The sequence below is a fragment of the Teleopsis dalmanni genome, chromosome X (assembly GCF_002237135.1).
Source record: "Teleopsis dalmanni isolate 2A chromosome X, ASM223713v2, whole genome shotgun sequence".
Taxonomy (NCBI): domain Eukaryota; kingdom Metazoa; phylum Arthropoda; class Insecta; order Diptera; family Diopsidae; genus Teleopsis; species Teleopsis dalmanni.
Window position 1 is genome coordinate 72926709 of NC_051848.1, and position 26081 is coordinate 72952789.

Genomic DNA, 26081 nt, shown 5'->3' on the forward strand with positions numbered 1-26081 from the left:
GACACCACGAACATGTTGCTCGCAACGATATAAACACAGATGTACCTAACATCAGTGAAATTGAGGCAGCAATAACTCAGCTTAAAGCAGGTAAGTCCGCTGGTCCGGACAATATTGCCCCCGAACTGCTCAAAGCAGACAAAATTTCAGCTGCTCAAATTATTCAACCAATTGTCAACAACTTCTGGTCCCAAGAGTCATTACCGCCTAATCTTAAAGACGGCATCATTATTAATATACCAAAGAAAGGTAACCTGATGGAATGCTCCAACTGGAGAGGCATAACTTTACTAAATGTAGCTTATAAAGTTATTGCTCAAATCTTACATAAACGTTTAACTTCGGCCGCTGAGCCTACACTACGAGCCGAGCAAGCAGGATTTAGGCATAATCGATCATGTGCCGACCACATAAACAACCTTCGAATAATAGTCGAACAGTCTAGCGAATGGCGATCTCCCCTATACTTGCTGTTTATCGACTCTAAACGTGCATTCGATACACTTCTCCATACCACCATCTGGTATGCATTAGAGTGTAAAGGTATACCGAGTAAATTAATAAATTTAGTAAAAGGCTTGTACTCTGACGCGCATTGCTCAGTACTTCACGAAGGGCGTCTCAGTGGGCAAATCCAAATTAAGTCTGGCGTCCGACAAGGTTGCATTCTTTCACCTATACTATTTAATATAGTCTTAGATGTGGTTATGTCGGAAGCTATGAGCACAAATCATGGCATATCATTCGGCCTTCATAACAAACTTACTGACCTCGATTACGCTGATGACATCTGTTTACTAACGCATAACTTTTCCCAGATGCAAATATCGTTAAACAACATCGCAAAGCGTGCATTGGCAGCTGGTCTGTCAATCAATATCAACAAAACCAAGTCTATGCGTCTCAATTCAAACTGCTTAACGAAGTTTCAACTAGATGGCTCCTACATCGAAGATGTACAAAGTTTCTGCTATCTGGGAAGCTACATTTCGAACAACGGCGGCAGTCGGCAAGACATACAGTACAGGCTATCGAAAGCGAAGCAAGCGTTTGGAACCCTTAACAAAATCTGGCGTTCATCCAACATCACACAACGCACTAAGATACACCTGTACAATGCAAACGTAAAATCAACTTTACTATATGGTAGTGAGAGTTGGAACCTAACGGCAAGAGACGCACAACAGCTACAAGCCTTTGCCAATCGTTGTCTACGATGCATCCTTCATGTATTCTGGCCAGCAACCATAACCAATAATGAGCTCTGGTTTAGAACGAATCAGCCTCTTATAACTGATGAAATAATGATGCGCAAATACAAATGGCTTGGCCACACGTTAAGAAAACCCGCTGATGATATCGCAAGAAATGTCTTAGATTTCAACCCTCAAGGCAGTAGAAGACCAGGGCGTCCGCGCAACACTTGGAAACGACAAACTGAAGCCGAATTAAGAAATGCTGGAAAGAGCTGGAGTGAAACAAAACGTCTTGCATTAGATAGAGTTCAATGGAAACTATTTGTTACGGCCCTCTGTTCCACCTAGGAATAAAAGGATTAAATAATAATAATAAATAACCCCAAGGCCACATTTTTGTGGCCATTTCTTTAGGATATTAAGACCATTTTGTAAAATAAGAATGGTAGTATATTTTCCGGTGACTGTTATCGCAATATCATACGCAATATCTGCATTCAGTTTTATTAGCAGTTCATTCACCACTATGTTCCAGTTGAAGGCTCCTTCAATATCTACAAAAGCAACCATACAAAATTCTTTGAGTTTAATGGATTTTTCTATTCTATAAGTGAGGGAGTGGAGAGCTGTCTCCGTAGATTTTCCCTTAGTGTAGGCATGCTGTGAGGGGGATCACTGGTTGGGGCTTACAGCACACCTTACTTCTACGTCTATGATTCTTTCAAGAGCCTTTAACATGAAAGAGGAAAGGCTTATTTGACGGAGTTCATTGGGGTTATGGTGCGAGGTTTTCCTGCTTTGGGTATAAAAACTACTCTAACCTCCCTCCATTTAATCGGGACATAGTTAAATAAGAAACAATGTCTAAAAATTGCCAAAAGCCGGTTGTGTATTAACTCCCAAGAATTCTGGAGCTCAATTGGATGAATACCATCCAGTCCTGGTGATTTGTAGGATCTAAAACTAAAATTAGCCCATTTAACGATCTGCAGGTTTACTTTAATAGAGTTAACCGGTGAGAGATTAAGGCACTCTGTGAATGCAGTTACCGAAGTAGAAGATCCCGGAAAGTGAGTATCTAGTAGTAATTGTAGTAATTTGAATTCTAGCTTGATATGCCTTTGGCCACCATGCTAATGAGGCATAGGTGAGCATTGAGACAATAATAGTTTTATAGGTCCACGCCATTATTTTTGCAACTCTATACAGTAGTGCACAACTCTCAAGGCTTTATTTGTAATGTACGGTAAGTGTGTACTCCAGGATAGGAGTTTATTAGATCCCTAGATATTTCATCTCCTTAGAATACGTTAATAGCGTGTTCACGAGTTTAAATATTCCCAGATTAAATGTTCTTCTTCTGGTAAAGGGTACTAGCTTGAATTTATTCAAAGACCTTTCTTTTTACACCATCTCTGTGTGATGTCAACTGCTAGTTGCATCCGATCGGTAATGGCGCGTTTATCCTCCTATGTTTCTGACGGCCAAGGAATAAGGTTGTCTAAGAAAAACAAAACAACATGCATGGGTACATGATCTGAAAAGTTTATACTCCATATTTGGTGGATTATTTATTTGACTGCCTTATTTGGTTATAAATGCCACAATTTTCAAACAGACGGTTAAAAACTTGAAAACAATGTCAATGAATTTTCCGATAAACTTATTCCGACCAATGACTGATTATAGTAATTTCCATGAAGAATTTTATGAATGAATAGAATAGAAGAGAAATAAACAGGGTACCAGCTCCTAACGGAGCGCAGCAATAATGTCAAGTAGTCCTTGATCCAGTGACCTGACTCATATCAAGGCTGAGCAACCACAATAAATGTGACTGGAAGTCTTGTCTGCTTCTAAGCAGAGTCGACTTCTACATATCCCACCAGCAATCTCAACTCTGTTCTGCTAAAGAAAGATACCTTACCACAACTTTACGGATGAACCAGCTTTTTAGCCTGATGATTACCTGGAATATCACGCCAGTAACAACTTCTTTCGGTTGAAAACCATTTACCAATCAGAGACCTAGTTGAAGACCAACTTAATCGACAATATGGTTCCGGTCCACTGAGTTGAATAGCAAATCCTGACGTCGCAAGACTGTCCGCAGAATTATTACCATTGATTGCTGTGTGACCAGGCACCCAGTAAAACATCACTTTGTTTTGCTAGCCAGTATCATAGCAGTTTAACAGAAGCTTTTCAGAAAACTTCCAGGAAGATACTGCTTTGATTGCTTCTTGACTATCTGAATGAGTCAACCTCCGCTTGAGAGACAGTGGACTATATACCTAGCACAATTGAGATTCTAGTGTTTGAACTAATTATTCCAGCACCAACTTCTTCTTCAGTTTTTGAACCGTCGGTATACCACGAAATCACTTTTAGTTCTACTTCAGAAGTGTCATTTTCCCAGTACAATCGATCGGAAATTTTTTTTTTTATTTTACATATAATTGTATTCTTTCTATAACTAATTCGATATTTTACAAATTTTTAATAACAATATTTACATAACTGAAAATATTGCGCATGTCCCCTTTGAGACATCGCTATAAAGTTCGGAAATGAGGACTTCGAATTTTCTACCGAAGCGAAGTTCCATGTTCATGCGATCTGTCGCAGATCTCTATGCCAGGAACTAGTCTGCAGATAGAATTTTGACTGTCAAGACTTCCGTGCATATTAATAACAGGATGTAGCCGCTGCCTTTTTAATAAAGAGATGCAGAAGGGTAAGAGCCACTATGGACATTAGTGCTGTTGTGGGACAAGATCGAATAGTTCTCATCAAAGCGACACATGCGAGTCTCTGCTGTTTATTGCATTTGAGTATTGCAGCATTTTGTTGTGCCTTACTTCATCAAACCTATCAAACGAAAGTTGCATAGGATACAATTTATCTGACCATTGTGCGTTAGAGCCATAATAGAATTCTGAGGCTTAAGCCACAGGTTCTACCGTATGAGTTTCTACACGTCCATATGAGCCGGGTGATTTTACTAATTATATTATCCAGATAAGTATTGCAGTTAAGATTCTTATCTACGGAAACGCCCTAAGATTTTGACTTCATCGGAGCATTCAACAGCCGCATCTTTCATAAATAGGGACCCAATATTCAGTTTATACCTTCTGACAAATAGCACAATTACCGCCTTTTTTGGGTTATATTTAAGGCTACCCACATTTCATCAGTAACTGCATCATATTTACCAGAAACAATGATCTGCATCATCACCTGTACCATTGTAGCCAGATTGCTCTAGTATAACTAGTAGATCATCGACTACCAGCGTCCATAACAATGGCGAAAGCACCCCACCTCGAGGGCAGTCACATACAGCACTAATGCTGACTGTACATAACTTAAAACATATGGTCCTGTCTCATAACATCCTATTGTGTGTGGGGCAATATCCTTTCGGGCCATTACTCAGGATATGGATTCATATTATGTCTTGTCAAAAGCTTCTTCTCCATCCAGGAATGCACGTAAGGCAATCTTCTTAGATTGACAGTTGCTTTGAGTTTTTCTGACCAAATAATTTAGCGCCACCTCCGTAGATTTGCCTTTTGAGTAGGCAAATTATATGGAGTGGAGAGTCAGTTTATTCCGTATGTGTAGATCAAACAGTCTTTCAACAGTCTTCAGTAAGAAAGACGTAAGACTAATGGACCTATAGGATATTGTCTGGTCATTGGGCTTATTACCAAGTTTGGTAATAAAGATCACGTTCACTCCTGTCCAGGAGTGAAAGATATAATCCATAATAAAACAACCCCTATAGAGTTTGAAGAATGGGTCTAGAAGGATATCTGTGCAATTCTGTAATAAGGTAGGAAAGATTTCATCGCCTTCAAGCGCTTTAAACGGTTAAAATAAGCTGATCGCCCAGTTCACCTTATCCCTGTTGAAGATAACAACAGATACTGCGTATTCCTGATATGTGGGTGCAGCAACTTCTCTGTTTGATTGTAATATTGTTGCTTCGGTTGCGGAGCCAAGAAAGTGTGTTTGCATGAGAAACTCGAGGGTATCTTCACGACCAGTGGTAAAGAAGCCATCGGGTTTTTTTAAAAGGCCTACTTGGTTTGATTTGACTTTATTTAAAGCCTTGTATAGTATGCTGCTTCGAACAACTTCTCAATACTATCACAATTGCTACGCCAGCTAGTCTATTTAAATTATCTGACTGATTTGTTGTAGTCAGTTTCTTCCCATTTAACAGAGCATTTTGGTCTTTTGAATAAGCTCCTTACTAGATTGCGCTTATTAACTAGTTGCAAATTCCACTAAAAAACCGTACTTATATTTTTGGCGCTTCCAGCAACTGTACTGTTATGAAACGAGGTCAGTAATACATCACCTAAATGGTTAGCTTCGTTCGACACTTGCCAATTCCATATAGATTCCTCTATACCTCTGGTGCATAGAGTGAGATCCAACACCTCTGGTAAATGTTAGTAAATGTGGGTTTATAGTTAATCCTAAAGACATAATATATTCTAATAAGTACTCATCCCTTTTATTAATGTTACTGCTCCCTCACACGGTATGGTGACGTTTGCGTCTCAGTCAAAAGTAACTGCCACTCAGTAGACTTGCAAAATGAATCAGCTGTTAAGCTTCCGATGGTGGAATGGTTTCTTATTCACCTAGAAAGTGAGCAGAAATCATGAATATATCTGTGACTCCTCCTATTGTTGGCGCTTCAACTAGAACCGCTACTAGGTCTCTAGAAATAAAGTTAGTTAACGGAAGATGTCTTACGTATCCACCGATTAGGATAGCTGCACGTGGCACTGTTATCGATCGGTCATATACCAACTTATCTGATTGCATGGTTAGACCCTAAATGTGGCCACCGAACACCCATGGGTCTTGTATGAGTCCTACAGTGATGTTGTTGGTTTCGATAATTCTGCAAAAGGTAGCTGGTGCTCCTGTAGCATGGTGCAGATTTGCCTGAAACACTCTGAGTGTGTTCATTTGGTCTCGTTAAAAGACTTTCGGACGAGACATTCTCGTTTGCCCCGTCAAGAACTTTTGTCTTTAGCATCCTTTGATTGTTTCGGTAAAATTTTAGTGATTAACACCGATATTATGATAGTAGTCGTTGGTTTACCTGTTACTGTTACTGTGCCCGTGAAAGGCATTGTGGGCTTAATTTTTGAGGTGGGAATCTGGACAGCACGCCCGTATGGAGTGTTGCCAAAGCCGAGTATGACTGAATGGTTTTGCCATCCTGAACCACCTCTGGAACCACCCTTGGTGGTTCCATTAAGAATCAATCAAGAGCCGCAGAGCAGAGTCATACTCGGCTTTGGACATAGACGCCTTTTACCTTTTTCGTTCACTTCTTTTAAGATGAATGAATTGCGGGATTGCCAAAGTGAGGTTGAAAACTTTGGAGCCAACGACAGTTAGACCGGACTTTTGTGAAAACACACTTCCGGCGCCAGCATAAGAAGATTCAGCGGTTTCGAAATTTGAAATCATAACTGCAACGATTTCCTCCCGCCTTACCTGACATCGCGACGAAATGGCCTATCCGGATCTCTCTTGATGCACATTGTAACGCAGACAAGAGGAATGGCGTCTTCCAGCCAAGTAGCCGGCACGTACTCGACTTCAGATGATTCCGTAAAGAAATCATAAAGGATTAAATCATAAAGGAGCCATTCATCCCTTGGCATATGCTGTTCCCTCTTGGATTTGACCTTTAATTTACGACGCTTTTGCTTGCGTACCCCCGATTACAATTAGCAGTATCTATAGTTGAGACTTGACAATGCTATGGACCTGCTTCTAGCCGCCCCCGCGTAAGGGGTGTAATCACACTACGGACAGTATACAACAGTTATGGCACGTACACAAAATATATATTTATCCGCCGTATATCTGGCGGTTGATGGCATAGTCATCACTATAAAAAATGCATGAAAACGTTTAGATTAAGATATTTTCATGTCGTCGGCACTTTCTTTATCTCGATTACACTTTTAAAGCGAAAACTCTAAAGTGCGAAGAAAAGATGCTCCGACCTGAAAATGTCCGATTTTTTCTGATATCGGGACTAAAAGAGATCAGTATACGAAGGGACCGATGAATTACAGTGCAATTCTTGTCGTGCTTAATCCAAGGGGTTGCACATGCCCAATGTCCAACCTGGAAAAGTTGCCTAGTACCAGCTGAGTGATAATTAATTTAGATTTCTGGTTATTATTTGGCACAAGTTACTTGAGATCAGCAGCCGTCAATATCTGGATAATTAACGATACCATCCAGAAAATGCGTTGGACGCGACAGGACTTCTTTAATAACCTTTCAAAGTAGCCCCGTCCCGTCCAAAACTGCCATGCCAATATAAGTGAATTTTAAAACAATATAAAAAAACAAACACAAATTTAATTCGAACACAAAATACTTACCAAACAAAAAATTAAATGCAGTGTTTCTATGAGTTAAGGTAAAATTTCTCCTATGTTTATGTCAACAAGAGATTGAGTTAGTAATAAACGATGTGTGGTCAACAGTAATATAGTACCTTCACATCTTTGGCTTATACGATATTTAACTCATGTTACGATCTTAGAATTTATTCTATCCATAGAAAACATCCGATACCTTTAATTTGAAAACTTTCAAATATATAAAGAGAACAAATTGCATAAGGTGCAAACAAATTGTCAATGAGCTTATGACACATGTTTCTGCTTTCTTTACGAGAAACAAAAATGGTCAAAACAAGTCAAAAACTTCACATTGTCTACTATTCTCCTCGATCTAGCAAAAAATGCATTCTCTATGGTGGAATAAAGGTCGAAGGGGACTTTTTAATGAACCTTAGCTGAATAGAAATGAAAGTAGAAATGAGAGTAAAAGATCTCTCTACAAAGTTGTAAGACGCAGCACCGTAATTTCAAGAGATCCTCTGCTCCAACAGGTGCATTCATTAATTGTTAAAATCTAAAAATACTTTCTAATGCAATAGTTGGTGCATTCTCACAGCTGGTTGCTCTCACAGTACCTAATGGTTCTCTACAAAACCAATGTGTTTTTTAATTTTTTTTTTTTTGTCTTTAATATGACTTCTGCGTTTTTCTTCATATACAATATTATGTCTGTATAATTCAAATTTTGTTAAATGTGAGTTTTTAACGGATTTCAATCACGCTTATCATGCTATGATTCAAATCCTTAGGACGATAGGATTTCTAAACCTGGGCTTTAATTGTGAATATCGCACCCAACATCATTATAAATTGTGGTTATTGTTGTAATCGTCGGTATGTGAGAACTGCAGAGCAATAATTTTAATATTTAGAGTACAATAATAAAAAATAAGTATAAATAAATATGATTATTTTTGCGTATAATCATTTTTCTAATTGGTACTTATACGTACTCAGAATCACTACACAAATGATTCATGTATATTTTCGTTGACAGATACCGGCGCTAATAAATCAACGTCACAAGAGTACGCACAATTCTATAAGTAGAGTAGCGTACAAGCATAAGTACTCATAAGTACTTTTCATATACTCGAGTTGTATGAATCAATAATGAATGTAGGTGATAATTGCCGCATCGGACAGTTTTGGCATTCGTAAAAATTTTGCATGAATTTTGTTGCGAGCGCTGTTGCTTGTCGAACAGAAAATTTGTTTGTATTTTTATTCATTTTGTATTTTGATGTTATGCCTTTAGTTGTTGTTGGTAGCATTATAAATGCGTAGACTTTGCTTATTTTCTTGAATATTAGATATGCATTAAATTAAAAGTTATTTGAGACGGAATTTATATTTATTATTTTTTTAAATTAATGTGCTAATTTGCCTTTAAAATAAAAACAACTAAATTGATAGTTAAGAGTTAATAGTCTAATAAATGATTTATATAAACTTTCTACTTTTTAAATTGGAGAAGTAAGCATATTCAAAGACGCTATATTAAATTAATATACTTACATACTTTTAAAAGTTATTTGAAATAAAAACTTTATTCAAAAAACATATAAAAAATGTTCGAATTAAATAAGACTCACTTACGAAAGTACTTGCAAAGTTTACAAGACATTTTAATATACATATATGATTAATGAGTACTCATTGCAGTTTTCTAATCGGTATAAAAAGCCTTAAGCAACAAACCTGCGTGAATGAGTGGCGGCCAAATGTATAGCCGGTATAGGTTGTTTGATAGCGTGTGTGAATGGCTATAACAACATTGTTACGCCCTCAGTGAAGAAATAAAATCGTTGTTAGTAATCAAACAATACTCATATTCTATGCGTCTAATATTCTATGCGCCTTAGTTTAAATCTACTAAAAATCTGAATAGTTATCTGAAAAGTACTTTCTGGGTAACAATTAATTTATGCAAAATCTCTTAAGTTCTCTTAATTTTACTCATTACTCGACTACTAAAATTTAGATTGAATTTTAATTTGTAAATAATCAAATTAAAATTATATTTAGTACACATTTTACAATTGTGTAATGATATTGTTTTAATAATTGTTTTTAAAAATATTAAATACTTTTATATGTGACCAAAAATTATTATAATAATTTGTTATCGGGCTAATTGGTCAAAGTTAAATAGAAATAAAAAAGACACTAATTTATAATTTATATTTAAAAATCGTTTATACTTTATTAAAAATAATAATATTTATTGTATGATTTTTCTTTATAATGGTTCCGCTATAAAAATGGAACATCGTATATTTTGTTTAATTTTCCCTGAATATGACTATCGAAGATAGTCGAAATATTGGAAGAATTATTTTTAATAAAGTACAAACGATTTTTAAATATAAATAATAAATTAGTGTCTTATTTATTTCTATTTAAATTTGACCAATTAGCCTGATAACAAATTATTATAATAATTGTTTTTATTGTATAAACAAAACTTTTAAATACTGAATATTGAATTACAGTACTAAATATAATACAATTAATTTATTCTGTCAGAATATTAAGTTAGATGAGCGCTGCTTTTGCTGTTTTCTACTTCTTCTTCTTTGCTTGTCTCAATTACAACTTCTTGTGAAATTCATTTTTGTACTATGTGTACTACAACAACTGTTGACTTTGACAGATGTCATCGCCGGTGGTTGCCACCACAATATTATGAATAATTGTTTCGAATTAAACAAAATATTGTAGCAATTCTATTTACTGAAAGTCGCAAAAAAAAAACATAAAAAACATAAATAAAAAACAAGATCACGATAATATTGAGATATGCAGTATTAATAGATTTTTAACAAAGCAAAGTTAACAAGCAACATTATAATAGAAATTAATATTATATATTCCGTGTGAATAAGCTGTTAACAAAAACAGCTGTTGACCAGAATAATAAAATACAATTTCTAACTCAGCTGAATAGTGAACAGTTTCTGTAATAATAATAGAATTCATTAGTTCGTATACATTAAACAGCTAATGTGAATTGATATTTTTTTTATATATTTTTTCCGCATGAAAAAAGCGTCAAAAGCTGCAAGAAATCGCCTGCTAGATATGCAAAAATGTACCGAATATAGATATTTGAACTGAAAGTGTTAATGACAAAACCCTATTTTAGTAACCAAGGAAATTGGAAGCAGCGAAATGAACAGGCTTAACATGTATTTGTTAAATGTATTGTAATTGAATTTATAACGATAACAAAATAAGTAGTTCAGGTTCTGGAAACAAAATCGCTAGTATTTAACACAGTGTGATGATTCTACTGAAAAATTTTTCAATAAAAGTCATCAAAGTAAAGCTGTTTAACGAATAGTCCAAAATCAATTTTTTCATACCACAGATTTTTCTTAATTATCTAAATTCCAAAATGATTGGACTTAATTAAAAACATCCTTTAGGGAGGAAAGAAGCCTGAACCCCCTTTGGAGCATTTCGGACATTGCATCAATATGAAATGTCCGAACGGGTATGCAACCCCATCTTTTAGTGCGGACACCTTTCTCAAGGATTCGTCGTCAATGACCAAAACCAGGTGCAGCATTTGATCCTGAGTCAGTCTGCGTTTTACATTCCACAGCTTGGTAAAAAGTTTGTTCTGGGTACCAATGGTAGCCTGAACTTTTTCATTTGACAAAATTAAACTTTAAGGAAAATAGCTATGAACTACATGAGTTTGTGGGATATCCTTTTCCTTCACCATGTTTAAGGCAAGTCCGCATTTGATTCCTATGTGACTTGAAAATCGCCTGACTCCGTGTTTTTTGCATCACTGCAAACGATAAGCAGCCACCCCATTCTAGGTAAGCACCCTTCGAACTCCGGCTGTATATCCTCGCTTTGTTGCTCGATAACAATATAAATGATAGCTTCTTGGAGAAGCGTAAGTTGCTCTGCAAAGAGCGAACTGCCAGTCGGCTTGGTCGACGTGAAACCTAAACGTACGCCTTTAACAGCTAGACTGTGCAATAGCCAAACCGGGAGATTACTCTTTTGATCTGATCCGCTTATTCGCAGACGTAAACTGCGTAACTATTTTGAGAGCCTCTGAAATGCCATAACCTATGGACATAGACACCTTGAACCTTCTTCGTTTACATCTTTTAAGGTCAGTGAATTTAGGGGTTGTCAAAGTGAGGTTGCTAACTTTGGCGCCGACAACTTTTATGTGACTACTCTGCTGGTGTCGGAATCAGAAAGAAATCATTTGTAGGTGGTGCCATCCCTGACAAAGTGTGGAACAGCACACTTTGGATTTAAACTTTAATTTCAGACACATTTGCTTATGTCGCCCGATTACCATCACCCAACATCTATAGTTGAGATATGACCACACTAAAGACCTGTTTCTAGTCGCCTCCGCATAGGGGATGTATTCACACTACCGACAGTATACGACACTTACGGTACGTACGCAAAATACGCTTTTATCCCCCTTTGTTTCTAATGGCTGACGGCCTAATGCTATGTAAGGAAATAATTAAAACTTTGTACCATCCAATAAAGAATGGAAAACACTTTGTATGATGTTTACCACAAAACTAAATTTACTGAATTTGAAGAATTTGTAATTGAAAAGTCGTTTAAGCAATGTATTGATCGCAGGACTTCACAGCAAAAGAAAGAGAATGCTATCCTGTGTAGTTTGTAATATACGCATGCTGTGCTGTAGAGTGACTTGTACAATTAATGGGTTTCTTATTATATAAATCAAGACACCTTCCCACAACTTTCATGAGAAAAATTTTCGGGCTACATTGAGTCAGCCTGAAATAGTCCGTGATTTCTAAATACTGCTCTCCTTGAAAAATGCTTATCCAATAGGTATTGGAGCGTTTTCGCAGTAGAGACAATTCAGATCTCTGACTACTCTCAAGGACACTTTAGGTAGACTACATATTTTTGTGAGGTTGCTGTGCACTCACAGCAAGGTTATATATTTCTTCAAGAAATTTATATCTCACATCTTTTTAAAATGCCGTTTTCATCAACCGAATTCCATCACAACAAATTCCACATAGTAATGCACATACGAAGTAACTAAGTTAAGTTCTTGGACCAAATGGCTGGTCCTTCCACCGAAGATGACGTCCTCTACCGCATTTTGCACCTGCTGATACCAAATCAAACACCTTCTAGCCGGAGCACTTTCTTCCATTCGCACGACATGACCAATCCAACGAAGCCGCTGAATATTTATGCGCAAGACAGGCATGATAAGAGATTTGTAGAGCGTGATTTGATTTTGTCCAGAGGGGGTGGTCTACTAAGCCAAAAATAACATTTATTGTTAAGTGCGATTCTTCGTTGAAGCTCAAAGCTGACGTCATTTTTGGTGTTCACGCTGGCTCCTAAATAAATAAAGCCTTTTACAACTTTAAACTTATAATTGTCGACAGTGACATGGGTCCCCAGACACTCAAGAGATTTGTTTGTTGACAGAAAGTGCTTTGTTTTGTGGCTTGTGATAAGCCACGTTTGCTTTGCTTATTTTTCTAAATTGAAAAATGCCGCACAACGGCGCGTATGTTCAGGCCAATGATATCAATATCATCGGCATATGCAAGCAACATTACAGTTTTGTGAATTCCAATCATTGAGCATGCATTTATCCGACCATATGTTGCGAATTTAGCTGTAGCACGCATTTGAATAGCTCGTCGCCACCAGCCTTAAACAGCTCATTCGGTAAACTATCGGCGCTTCCAGCTTTGTTGTTTTTAAACCGCATTACAGCTGGTTTAGCTTCATAATGAATAGGAGGTGGGACGATTATTTCATCGTTATGGACTGCAAATTAGGGATCATCTTCCGTTTCAGTCTCATCACTTCTACCGCCATTTGGTAGATTCGAAAATAACTCCCCCAAATGTTAAGCATACTTTGAACATCTATTACCAGATTATCATATTCATGTTTAGAGATATTAACACCGATTTTATAACAATTTGTCAGGCTTTTTATTTTTTGGTGGAATTTTCGGGCCATATTCCTGTCACCTGGCATCTCAAACTCTTCGTACTCAAGTCTTTCTGCTTCTTCCTTTTTTCACCCGAAAAGACTTTTCCCATTCCTTTTCTTTTGCCGATATCGTCCTTTAGAAGCGCGTCGCGACTGACCTACATCTTTCTCCGCGGTAACATCACGACACTTTTGGTCATACCAGCTGTTTCTCTGTCTACGGTGAGCAAATCACCTCTTCTATGGCGGAAAGAGATATGATTTCATTGCGCCCATATATCGGTTAATTCTGATTCATTTTCCAGATACTGAGAAAGTCGAGTAGCGAAGTCACTAGTTGTCTGTTGTGATTACAGCTTTTCGACGTGTAGCTTTCGCTGTGTTTGTTCTCGCACCTTTTTCATCACACATAAATATGTGCAGAACTTGGCTGCAACTAGATAATAATCCGAGTCGATGTTGGCTCTTCGGAAAGTACATACATCCAAGGACCTTCTGTCTATCACTATGCAACAGCCATGTTGCCTTATGTATGTTGAATTGTTGTAATCTGGTGCTACTATCCACTATATTTCTAGCCGAGGCGAAATCAAGCAGTCTTCTTCAACAACTTTGATGTCATGATGGAGACAGCGTTAATATGCTTGTTCAAGCTATTCATAAAAAGTTTCCTTGGTGTCGTCATCTAGTAATGTAGAAAAATATTGCCTTAATACGGATTTTGGCAAGGCTTTCGTTTATTGGTGTAAATATTAAAACCAAATTTCGCAATCTTCGGCTTACCGTAAATTCAGCTTCGAATTTGAGACCGAGTAAGAGTATCGTCCGTCTCCAGAAAAATAATACAGGTTGTCGTTTTCGTTATCGGAATTCCTAAATCAGTCACATTGCTTTATTGTCGGAAGAAGTTATTCAGAAGATTCACCTTTGAAAGTAGTTACTGACCGACTTAGATCAGCTTTGAAGACTTTGTAGGTGATCAAACAACAAACAAACCATAGGGTTACTGACTTTCACGACCTTCCAATCATCAGTCGTCAAGTTAATGTTTCTAGCTTTGATTATGACTTAAACTTTGTCCGGCTGTTATTATGGAAAAAAATTCAGAGATGTCAAGAGAGTGCCTGGTCAAACAGTGGTATATAATAGAGATCCGTAGAGCATTGATCTTAACTTGATGAGGCCAGGAATTCAACCCATAGTAAATCATAATGAAAGCGCGTTCGACCATCTTTAAAAACATTTAAAAACTCGAGACCTAGCAATTCGGGGAAAATTAACAATCTTTTAAAAGAACTTTTTTTTAGACTACGAATAATTCATTTCTAGGCTGAAAGTGGAGCAAAGTTATAGCTGATTTGACCAAATTTTCTTTTCTTTGTAGGAATACTATCAGATTTCCTCAATTTAAAAACTTCAATAGGGAGCATTACAGACTGTATACAAGTGTGTAATCAGATTTATATTTACTTCATCAGAGAATTGATGGGGTAGGCCATTCCTATCATCCACAACAAGAAAATAAACTAATTGGTGAAGCAGACGAATATTTCTTCCTACGTTTGCCCACAATCTCAAAACCCACAATTTTTCATCATTCTTTCGGGCCTGTAATTACGCATAGACTTGATAGGTACGTGTGTAAGATTCTATCCAAGAACATATCTGTTTGGGATCTGTTATTGATCCTAAACTTTAGTCTTACTCGCAACACTTCCAAACAAAAGGCAAATCTGCAAATACAGCTCTCCATACCCAAACGCACATCACTGAAAAATCTCTCAAACTAAAGGAAATTTGTCTGGTTATCATTGAAGATATTGAAATAGGTTTCAACACTATATTCCTAAGTATAATAGCAAGCGCACTCTCGCGTCTGTGTATTGATGATGCGTTCATTAGTTTTATCAGTCAGTTGTTAACTGTCAGAATTATTGAAGCAGAGGTGAAAATAGACATACTCCCCAAAGAAAATTACCCTCTCTCATTTGGAATATAGCGATGATTGAGCTGCTACAAAAATTGAGGATAGCGGGCTGCGACGCATATGCATTGATGACATTGTGTTAATGGTTGCCAGTTGCTTTCACTCTAAATATTTTGACTGCCACACATCTCAAAACGAAATATCAACGCAACTCAACATTTCTCTAATCTGGGTTCCCGATAATAAAAATATTTTCGGCAATAACAAAGCAGATGAGCTAGCCAGACAGGTGCTTCAGAAAATCCCCCGAAATACTTCTACAATCTGGACTGTCGCTAACATCATACAAATTTTTACTAAGTTATTTCAGTACTAAACTTTTTAATGAAAGATGGTAAAACTCAAAAATATGTAGTCATCTGTGTGAAAGTAAGCCACGTTTCATTGAAAGAAAATTCAATACTCTCATTAAGATGTGCCGTGGAGATATCAGTTTTGTAGATGGTTTGATCACACGTCATTACAGTTGTAAATTTTACTACACAAATAATACCAAACAACACAAATATAATAAAAACAAAATAAACAACAAGAAAACAAACAACAATAGAAAGAAACTTGTAAACAACGAACCGTTGAAATCACAAGAACAAAGATACTGCTTGCTTCGCACATCACAAGTATAAAAGGCGAAGCAAACGCAGTAGACGGGGATTCAGCAAGACAGCGAGCTAAGAACAGGTCGCTCTATATTACATGTGCTGAAACACCAAGAATCGAAATTTACATCTCGATTTCTATTTTGTTTTTTTATTTTTTTTTTATTTTTTAATAGAAATACACATTTCTATTAAAAATCATAATTAATAACGAAATTAACATTTCGTTAATAGTAATAGAAATATAAATTTCTATTACTCTATTGTTCATAACGAAATCAAATTTTCGTTAGTAAATTACGCGGTAAGGTGATAATACCACATGAGTATTAGCACCCATACCAAATCCATTGTATGAAGAAGAAATTCACATTTCTTCAAACCTTTTGTCAGGGGCGTCGAAATTAACATTTCTACGCCAAAATCCATTGTATAGAGAAGAAATTCACATTTCTTCAAACCTTTTGTCAGGGGCGCTGAAATTAACATTTCTACGCCAAATCCATTGTATAAAGAAGAAATTCACATTTCTTCAAACCTTTTGTCAGGGGCGTCGAAATTAACATTTCTACGTCAAATCCATTGTATAGAGAAGAAATTCACATTTCTTCAAACCATATCACCGTACCAACGTCACCATCCACCGTATTCCACTGTTCCTATCAAATAAATTTATTGTAGGACTGAACCTTGAATCCGGCGAGTAAAACCCCGGCCAGAAAGGTTCGTTACACAGTTAAAGAAACCAAGCTAGAATATTGAACCTCCCTGTCAATTATTCCTATTGCAGTACTTGTCCAGCACATGCGCCGCGACGCTTCACTTCTTGGACCTTCTTTTTTGAGGATCTTGGTGAACTGCAAGATCTCCTATTAAATAGCATTATAATCTTCACCAAAGGTTGAAGGTAATTTTAAATCTCTTTGTTTTGTACGTCGACACAATGGACCTATATGCATAAATGGATCCCGCTGTGGCAGTCTACAAATAAGTATATTTTCCAGTTAATTGTTAATTCCAAGCAACCAAGCAACATATTACAATATTCGGGGAGGTTATTCGACTCAATAAAATCTAATTTAGCATAAAGTACGCCGATTCTAACTTCTCTACGTGTTTTAGATCCGTCTCAATACTGAATTATACTAATCTTTACACATCTTCGTTTTCGTTAATGTTGGAACCGACAGCAGTGCCACATCCAATAGTGCAATGTTTAGATCTCAGGGTAAAGCGTATTTGAGGGAAACGAAAAAGCAGATGACCTAGCCAGAAAAGGGACCACAACCATTCTGCGGTGCTTCATGGAACTTTTTAAACCTAAAATTAATCAGTGTCTAGAAAGAGCACCTCATACTGATTGGGATAATACAATTGCCTGCAGACAACCTAAAAATCCATGCCACATAGATCAAAAGCGAAAACGAGGACGCTACTTATGCTGAACAGAAGTGGCATCCGACTTGTCACAGGGTTTCTCACCGCGCCTTGTGAATTTAAAAAGCATTTATCGAACCTAGGTATTACAAGAGACGATAGCTGCAGACCTTATTGCGAAGTAGAAGAAGCAGCAAATAATATTTTGTGTCACTGTGATAATCTTGTTAGACTCAGACTGCGGTACTTATCTACTGTCTATCCACTTATAACGAAATTAGGCAACATCTCTCCAAAGGACATAATGACATTCTTAACTGCTATTCGTCTGAATATTTAATTAAGAAGTTATATATATGTATGTCAACAGCAGAATTGAACCACATACTTTTAAAACGTAAGTATAAAGTTGAAGACATACCAAATGTGTCACAAACATGTATTTTTAAAATTAACATTTCCCAAACATTATTCTTTTTCCTTTAAAAGATTCACTTAAAAGTGAAAATAATTTCTTTTGCTACATGTTAGTTCTACAATCAGTATGAATTCATCACACTACCTACGATGTGAACGATCACACGACAGTTCAAAATATTTTAGGCATCAAAATATGTGCTTTCATATTATTTAAATTACTAAAATTGCATGAAAAAGAGCACATTTCTCAACAAAAACCTGAATCTAAATGTTGTATAAAATATTATACAATACGTTTTGCCAAAAATGTTGTTATCCTGTGTCATTTCGTTCTTGTTCTCCAACAAAATGACTGCTGTGAAAAATAAAACCAGCCAACTGACATACAGACGGTATGGTTTTTCACAAAAAAAATTTGTGTCTATGTTGTTCTACTTCTACGTTGAACAATAATGCTAGTGATGAATTTTTTTACAACTACTAAATTTTTTATATTTAATAACGAGATTTTGATAATACGTATGACAAATTCGTATATAAAAATGTTAAACCTTACAATTTAATCTAACATGGTATTCAGAGCAATACTCTATTGTATTTGCACCACAGCCATATCTTCAATTTCATATAAGTTGGCTTCGATGACTTATTCTGTAAGTTTTTGAAACAGTTTATCTAAATTATAATCACGAAACTGGAAAACCTTTATATTTAATATATACAACTTTTATATAATAAGGTAAAGTCCCAATTCCATTAAAAAAATGTATTAGTTATTTTATAATTACCTTGATTTATTTTAAAACGGTCATTCCTATTTTGAGACATATATATTCATATGTATGTATGTTTTCCATTTACATTTTTATTCTTTGCAAATACAAGAATGTATAAAATTATACGTACTATATATAATTTTATATTAATAAAATAAATCACACCCAAATATCCAAATATCTTGATATAATATATAAAATATATAATATATTAAGTTTTCAATGTTTTCCTTACCGCCATTTTAATAAAATTTTGATAATGCAGCTGTTACGAGTATTACCAAATACTCATCATCAGGGGTTTTAGAAATAATTCTTGTATTTAATTATTCGTAAATAATTTTTTGAAACTGCAAGTACCAGGAATCGAATTCGTGCCCTGCCAAATTTGAAGCTCAGATTCAGCGCTCTTTAACAAACTGACCAAAAGCCGTACTTGACTTGTATGTTCATACTTAGAGCTTTTTGTTAATTTGCTGTGAAACTTCATTAACAAACTCAGTTGTGTTATATTAGAACGAAATCATAAACCCTATGTAGAATAATTGAATTAATTATATTAATATTTTTAATTGTTAATTTTTAATAATATAATTTTATAGAGACATTATTTATTGTATGCTTTTATATTATTCTTTCTTAAGTATAGAATCTAATCTAAGAACGTAATACTGAGAAAGTCATGCTAATGTTATTCCATGATTCGCAGACGAGAGACTATTTTTTTTTAATTGTAATTTAACGTCAGTTATTATGAAAGAATCTATTTTACTTAAAAAAAACTATTTTACTCAATAAAAATTGTTCAAGTTCACTACTTTTCGAAACCTCTCTACCAAATATATTAGTTTCTATTAAGTAAAATAACAAAAAAATGAAATTTTAACATTTTTTGTTTATTTATGCTTCAGAAACATTTTTTTTCTTGATGTTATGTCAACAGAAATGTGTTCAGTCAATGCCAAGTTGTAAGAAATTTGAATATTTTCTTTAAATTACATATGCAACATTGCCATTGTCTATTTTCATTTCATAATTTGTTATAATATCATCTATTCTAATAACAATTTGATACTAAATATAGTCCTAGTTATTCAAATATGAGAAATAATTTTAATTATACATAATAATACGTGTATACATTTTAACACATTGCGCTTAACAAAAATGTTTGACACAAATTTTGCTGTCAAACTTGCGTGGCAGCAACCGTTGGTCAAATTTTATTTGCAAACGAATTGAATATACCGGCAACGTGTTATTGCTGTCAACCTGTCATATACAAAATGTTTTATGCAGTTGAATATTAAAATTTGTTTGGTTAAGATAACGTTGAAAGTTTGTTACTTAAAGTTCAGGGAATTGCATATAAATATATAGTGTGTAGAATAATGGAGTTGTCAAGGAAAGATCTGGATAGAATTCCAGAGTCGATCAATTTTCCAAATGAAGAAGAAGGTATTCTGAACTTTTGGAAAACTGAAAAAATATTCGAAAAATGTATGGAGCTTTCAAATGGAAGGCCAAGGTAACTGTTTTAAAATGTTTAATATTTATTAATAAGAAAGTGTTTGACTTTTTATATATTTTTCGTCATAACCTCTGCTGAGTCTTACGTGGCCGATGCACGGAAAGAAATATGTTGTAAACACCACAAATATTTCATCATAAATACAGTACACTGAATCATGCAAATTGTCAAAAAAATGACTTCATATATATGAAATATTAATATTATTCAAATGCAATTTAATTTAATTTATGTGAATAGTAGACTAGTACTCAAACAATAGCATCATTTAACTATTTTAATTTCATTACCTGAATTCCCTCTAATATCAAAAAAGGATTAAATACTTATATATCCTGATTTGTAAACATTTAAATTATTAATATTCTATGTTGCGCTGACATCAAGAAAAACGCATATAATCAAATTTGTTATACTAATTGGAAAGCTATCGGCAAAAAAGTTATGCATAAAAACGAATTTATTTATTAATACATTAAATATAAGAGCACCAGTATTGCTAATAATAAAAATATTGTATAAATATGTATTAATACAATAGTACTACTAATAGTTGTTCATTATTTGTATATATACATTTCATCACAAAATCTACAATTGCAATTTCAACAAATACATATTTTTACTATATAAAAAAATATTCATACTATACTCAGGTCTGGTTAAAATCCTGAAAGTTTACGGTAATTATTGTTCGGTTTTAACAAATACATATTCATACCATATAAAAAAACCAGGTTTGATTAAAATCCTTAAAGTTCATAGTAACTTTTTGTTCAGTGTCAATAAATACCTACCTATTCATACTATATAAGAAAACCAGGTTTACCTAAAATTCTAAAAGTTCACAGTGATTTTTTGTTATTTCAAAATCTAACTTCAATTGGAAAATAAAAAAAAATGTCACGGATTGGAGACATTAAATCAACATCATAAGTTAAGTACCCATAAGTACCTATAATCGCTTTGTACCAAAGCCGACTTACATTATGGCCTTTTTTTTCAACTTTTATTTTGTATAATAATAAATGTATAATATAAACGAAAGTTCCGAAACTTTTTCCCATAGCGAATTTTATTATAATTATTTTCAGATACAATTTTTATGACGGTCCTCCATTCGCTACTGGCTTACCGCATTATGGTCATATTCTAGCGGGTACTATAAAAGACATTGTTACACGTTTCGCCTATCAGCAAGGTTTTCATGTTGACCGTCGTTTTGGTTGGGATTGTCATGGACTGCCTGTTGAATTTGAAATTGATAAAATGCTGGGAATTCAGGGTCCAAAAGATGTTGAAAAATTAGGCATTGATGTATACAATGCTGAATGCCGCAAAATTGTGATGCGCTATGCGAATGAATGGGAAGAGATTATTACGAGAATGGGTCGTTGGATTGATTTCAAAAATGATTACAAGACCCTTTATCCATGGTACATGGAAAGTATTTGGTGGATTTTTAAGCAACTTTTTGACAAAGGTTTAGTGTACCAAGGTGTAAAGGTAATGCCATACTCTACTGCATGTACAACACCGCTGTCAAATTTTGAATCCGGCCAAAACTACAAAGATGTTGTAGATGTGTGCGTAATTGTTGCACTGAAAGCGATTGATATTGAAAACACTTATTTCTTAATTTGGACAACAACTCCTTGGACTCTACCTTCCAATTTAGCTTGTTGTGTGAATGCCAAAATGACGTATGTGAAGGTATAGTAAATTATGTCAAATTTAAATACAATTTATCATTTAATATATATATCAAATGTAATAGGTGCACGATGTTAAAACGGAAAGGTTTTATATATTAGCTGAAAGTCGTTTAAGTTACGTCTACAAAAATGAAACTGAATATAAAGTATTGGAAAAGTTTTTGGGTGATCACTTAGCTGATCAACATTATGAACCTTTGTTCCCTTACTTTACACAATGTGAAAATAGTGACAAAGCTTTTCGCATTCTAATTGATGATTATGTTACTGAAGAATCCGGTACTGGTATCGTACATAACGCACCTTATTTTGGAGAGGATGATTACCGCGTTTGTTTGGCAAACGGTATTATAACTAAATCCAGTAAAGTATTGTGTCCTGTAGATGATTCTGGTCGCTTTACTGAAGATGCAACAGATTTCGTTGGCCAGTATGTCAAAGATGCAGATAAAAATATAATAACACTTCTAAAAACAAAGGGCGCTATTGTATCAGTAGGACAAGTCAAGCATAGTTATCCGTTTTGTTGGCGCTCGGATACACCATTAATATATAAGGCTGTGCCTTCATGGTTTATCAGAGTTGAACATATGTCAAAGGATCTGCTTAACTGTAGTTCACAAACCTATTGGGTACCAGAATTTGTTAAAGAAAAACGTTTTGGAAATTGGTTAAAAGAAGCACGTGATTGGGCTGTAAGTTTAACTGCTATAAATATACCATAAATTACATATCATATATTTTCCATATTTTTGTAGGTAAGCCGTAATCGATATTGGGGAACACCTATTCCTATTTGGAAATCTCCAACTGGAGACGAAATTGTTTGTATAGGTAGTGTGAAACAGTTGGAGGAACTATCGGGAGTGAAAGTTGATGACTTACATAGAGAATATGTTGATAAGATCGAAATTCCGTCATCGATTCCCGGAAGACCTCCTTTACGCCGTATTAATGATGTATTTGATTGCTGGTTTGAATCGGGTTCTATGCCATATGCTCAACAACATTTTCCATTTAAAAATGAGAAAGAATTCATGAATAATTTTCCTGCAGACTTTATTGCGGAAGGCATTGATCAGACACGCGGTTGGTTCTATACTTTATTGGTAATATCAACAGCGCTTTTTAATAAGCCACCATTTGCAAATCTCATTGCAAATGGTTTGGTTTTGGCTGCAGATGGCCAAAAAATGTCGAAACGAAAAAAGAATTATCCTGATCCTATGAACATCGTGCATTTGTACGGAGCGGACGCTTTGCGTTTATATTTAATTAATTCGCCTGTTGTGCGTGCTGAGAATTTACGATTTAAGGAAGAAGGGGTTCGTGATATTATAAAAGATGTGTTTTTACCTTGGTACAATGCGTTTCGATTCTTGTTACAAAATATTGCACGTTATGAAAAAGAATATAATGAAATTTATGTGTATGACGAAAAACGACATGAAACGAGTTTGAAAGATGCATCTATAATTGATAAGTGGATTATATCTTTCAAGGAATCACTTGTGCAGTTCTTTACCACAGAAATGAAGCAATACCGTCTATACACGGTAGTTCCACGTCTGACTAAATTTATTGATCAATTAACCAACTGGTGAGTTATTTATTGTAATAAAAGCATTCAATTTTGAATTTGTTTCTCGACCTGGTTATGTTAATAATGCTTTTTTATATATATTTTATTTACGGCTACAGGTCGACTCTTTTTAAAGAAGAAAAAATGTAGAATATATTAAAAAAATATTAAACAAACGTTTTATTTAAAAATTGTGACCTGTAGCCACAAATAAAATATGTAATGAAAGCATATTAAATTTATAAACAAAGTATACTCTTAAAAAGCACAAAGATTTTTGGCAAATTCTTACTAATTTTATTTATTTTTTTATTTTTACTTTCATTAAATCATCTTAAAAAATTTTTTATTTTTTAGGTATGTACGTTTGAATCGTAGACGTATTAAGGGTGAATTTGGAAAAGAAGACTGCATCCTATCGCTCGATACACTTTTTAATGTCTTGTTTTCTATGGTTAAGATGATGGCACCGTTCTCACCATTTCTGTCGGAATACATTTATCAACGATTAGTTCTGTTACTGTCTAATGCTTCCGCAAAGAAAACAGATTCGGTGCATTTCCAAATGATGCCAGTATGTAATTCAGTATTTATTTGCACGGACATAGAAAGATCAGTTTCACTAATGCAATCCGTTATTGATATGGGTAGAATAATGAGAGATAGACGAACAATTCCTGTTAAGTATCCCGTTTCGGAGATTATTGTTATTCATAAAGATGAGAGTTGTTTGAAGGATATTAAATGTTTACAAAATTTTATTTTATCTGAACTGAATGTACGTAACTTAACATTGAGTTCAGATAAAGAGCTGTATGGTGTCACATTACGTGCTGAACCAGAATTTAAAGTAAGTTATAATATCAAATATTTCATGATAATAAATTATAATAAAAAAATTTTAGTTATTAGGTAAACGTCTTAAAAATAATTTTAAAGCAGTAATGGCTGCTATAAAAGCACTATCAGACGCTGAAATAAATAAACATTTACAAAATGGATATTACGATATCCTTGGTCAACGCGTAAATCTTGAAGAAGTTAAAGTTATTTATAGTTTCTCTGATAAGGTGAGCAAGAACTTTGAAGCCTGCAGTGATAATGATGTTCTTGTATTAATGGATATGACGCCAAATACTGAATTGTTTGAAGAAGGATTGGCGCGCGAAGTAATTAATCGTATTCAAAAATTGAAGAAGAAAGCAAAACTCGTGCCAACGGATAATGTTGAGATTTTTTATAACATCAATGGTGCTGAAACACAGGAGAGCAAGCAAATTCTTAATATAATAACTTTGTACCACGATATGATCACCTCGACTGTCAAATCCAATGTCCAATCGTTCGATACGGTTAAAGTTGCACAAAAGCGAGTTATCATTACGGAAGCTTGCGATTTGAAAGGCGTGCAAATGACGCTAACAATTTGTTCAAATGAAAAGCCAAATATACCGAATTTATGCTGGTTGAATATAGTACTTGCAGATGACATTAAACCCCGATATGGAGTAGTTCATAATAAGGCAAGCGTATTATTGGAAAACACTCAAAATAAACAATTCATAACTTTGCCTGAACTGAGGAAAGAAATTGAAATAATATTTGGATTATATGGAACTAATTTCGATATGTTCATCAACAATTCGGGCAAATTTCTGCAGTTAAATAATATTGACAAAACTATTAATGGCAAATTAGTTGTTGTAACAAATGCAAATAGCGTTTCTGATAATTCTAAATATGAAGCTATATGCGTACCGTTTTGTCAATTCGAAAACAAAGAAAATTCTGTAAAATTTATTGAAAATCCTTGTGGCAGAAATGTTTAGTAATTTAGAAAAATCCCGTATTTAAATTTTTTGTAACGTAAATTTAGTTTTTTATTTATTGTTATTTATAAATTTTTTATGTACAAAATCGTAATGGAAAATTTTACATTATAAATTATAAGTCGAAGAAAAATGTTATAAACAAAGTTATACTGAAACTCAATATTAAAGACAACCTTGATTTCTTTTATTTAATAATAAAATCTGATCATTTTAAAATTTAATTTTAATGCAATTATTTTTTTTAATGTAACTTTCAACATTTTAATATTATACGCTTAAACTTTTTCAATGAACCATTCCTTGTAATTTGATAAATATTGAAAAAATATCTTTCTCGCATACAGGTTTTCTTGTACCGAGAAACCAGCTCTCTGCTTTGCAGAATGTGTACAGAAAACAGCCTGTATAAAAAAAATTAATGTTTTTCAATGACTAACATAACAGCTTTCAATTACTGCACAGTTTTTTTAATGATACTATTCGAGAAGACTCAGCGAGCCAGCCCGACTAATGGTTTGCTGTCCCCAGTTGGTACTACCTACGGTTAATTATAACGTATTTCCTAAAAGAAAGTAAATACAAAAACACATTTGCTAATTCAAAGATGCGAGATT

General features: G+C 34.6%; 1 protein-coding gene across 1 annotated transcript; it reads left to right on the top strand.

Annotated features, from left to right (window-relative positions):
* Positions 1-19952: 19952 nt before the first annotated feature.
* On the top strand, positions 19953-25679 carry LOC119689839 (isoleucine--tRNA ligase, cytoplasmic). Its single transcript, XM_038104756.1, has 6 exons — positions 19953-20335; positions 21433-22051; positions 22116-22748; positions 22812-23653; positions 23993-24485; positions 24541-25679. The coding sequence occupies exons 1-6, from the start codon at positions 20199-20201 to the stop codon at positions 25462-25464; spliced, it is 3648 nt and encodes a 1215-aa protein (XP_037960684.1). The 5' UTR covers positions 19953-20198; the 3' UTR covers positions 25465-25679.
* The last annotated feature ends 402 nt before the right edge of the window (positions 25680-26081 follow it).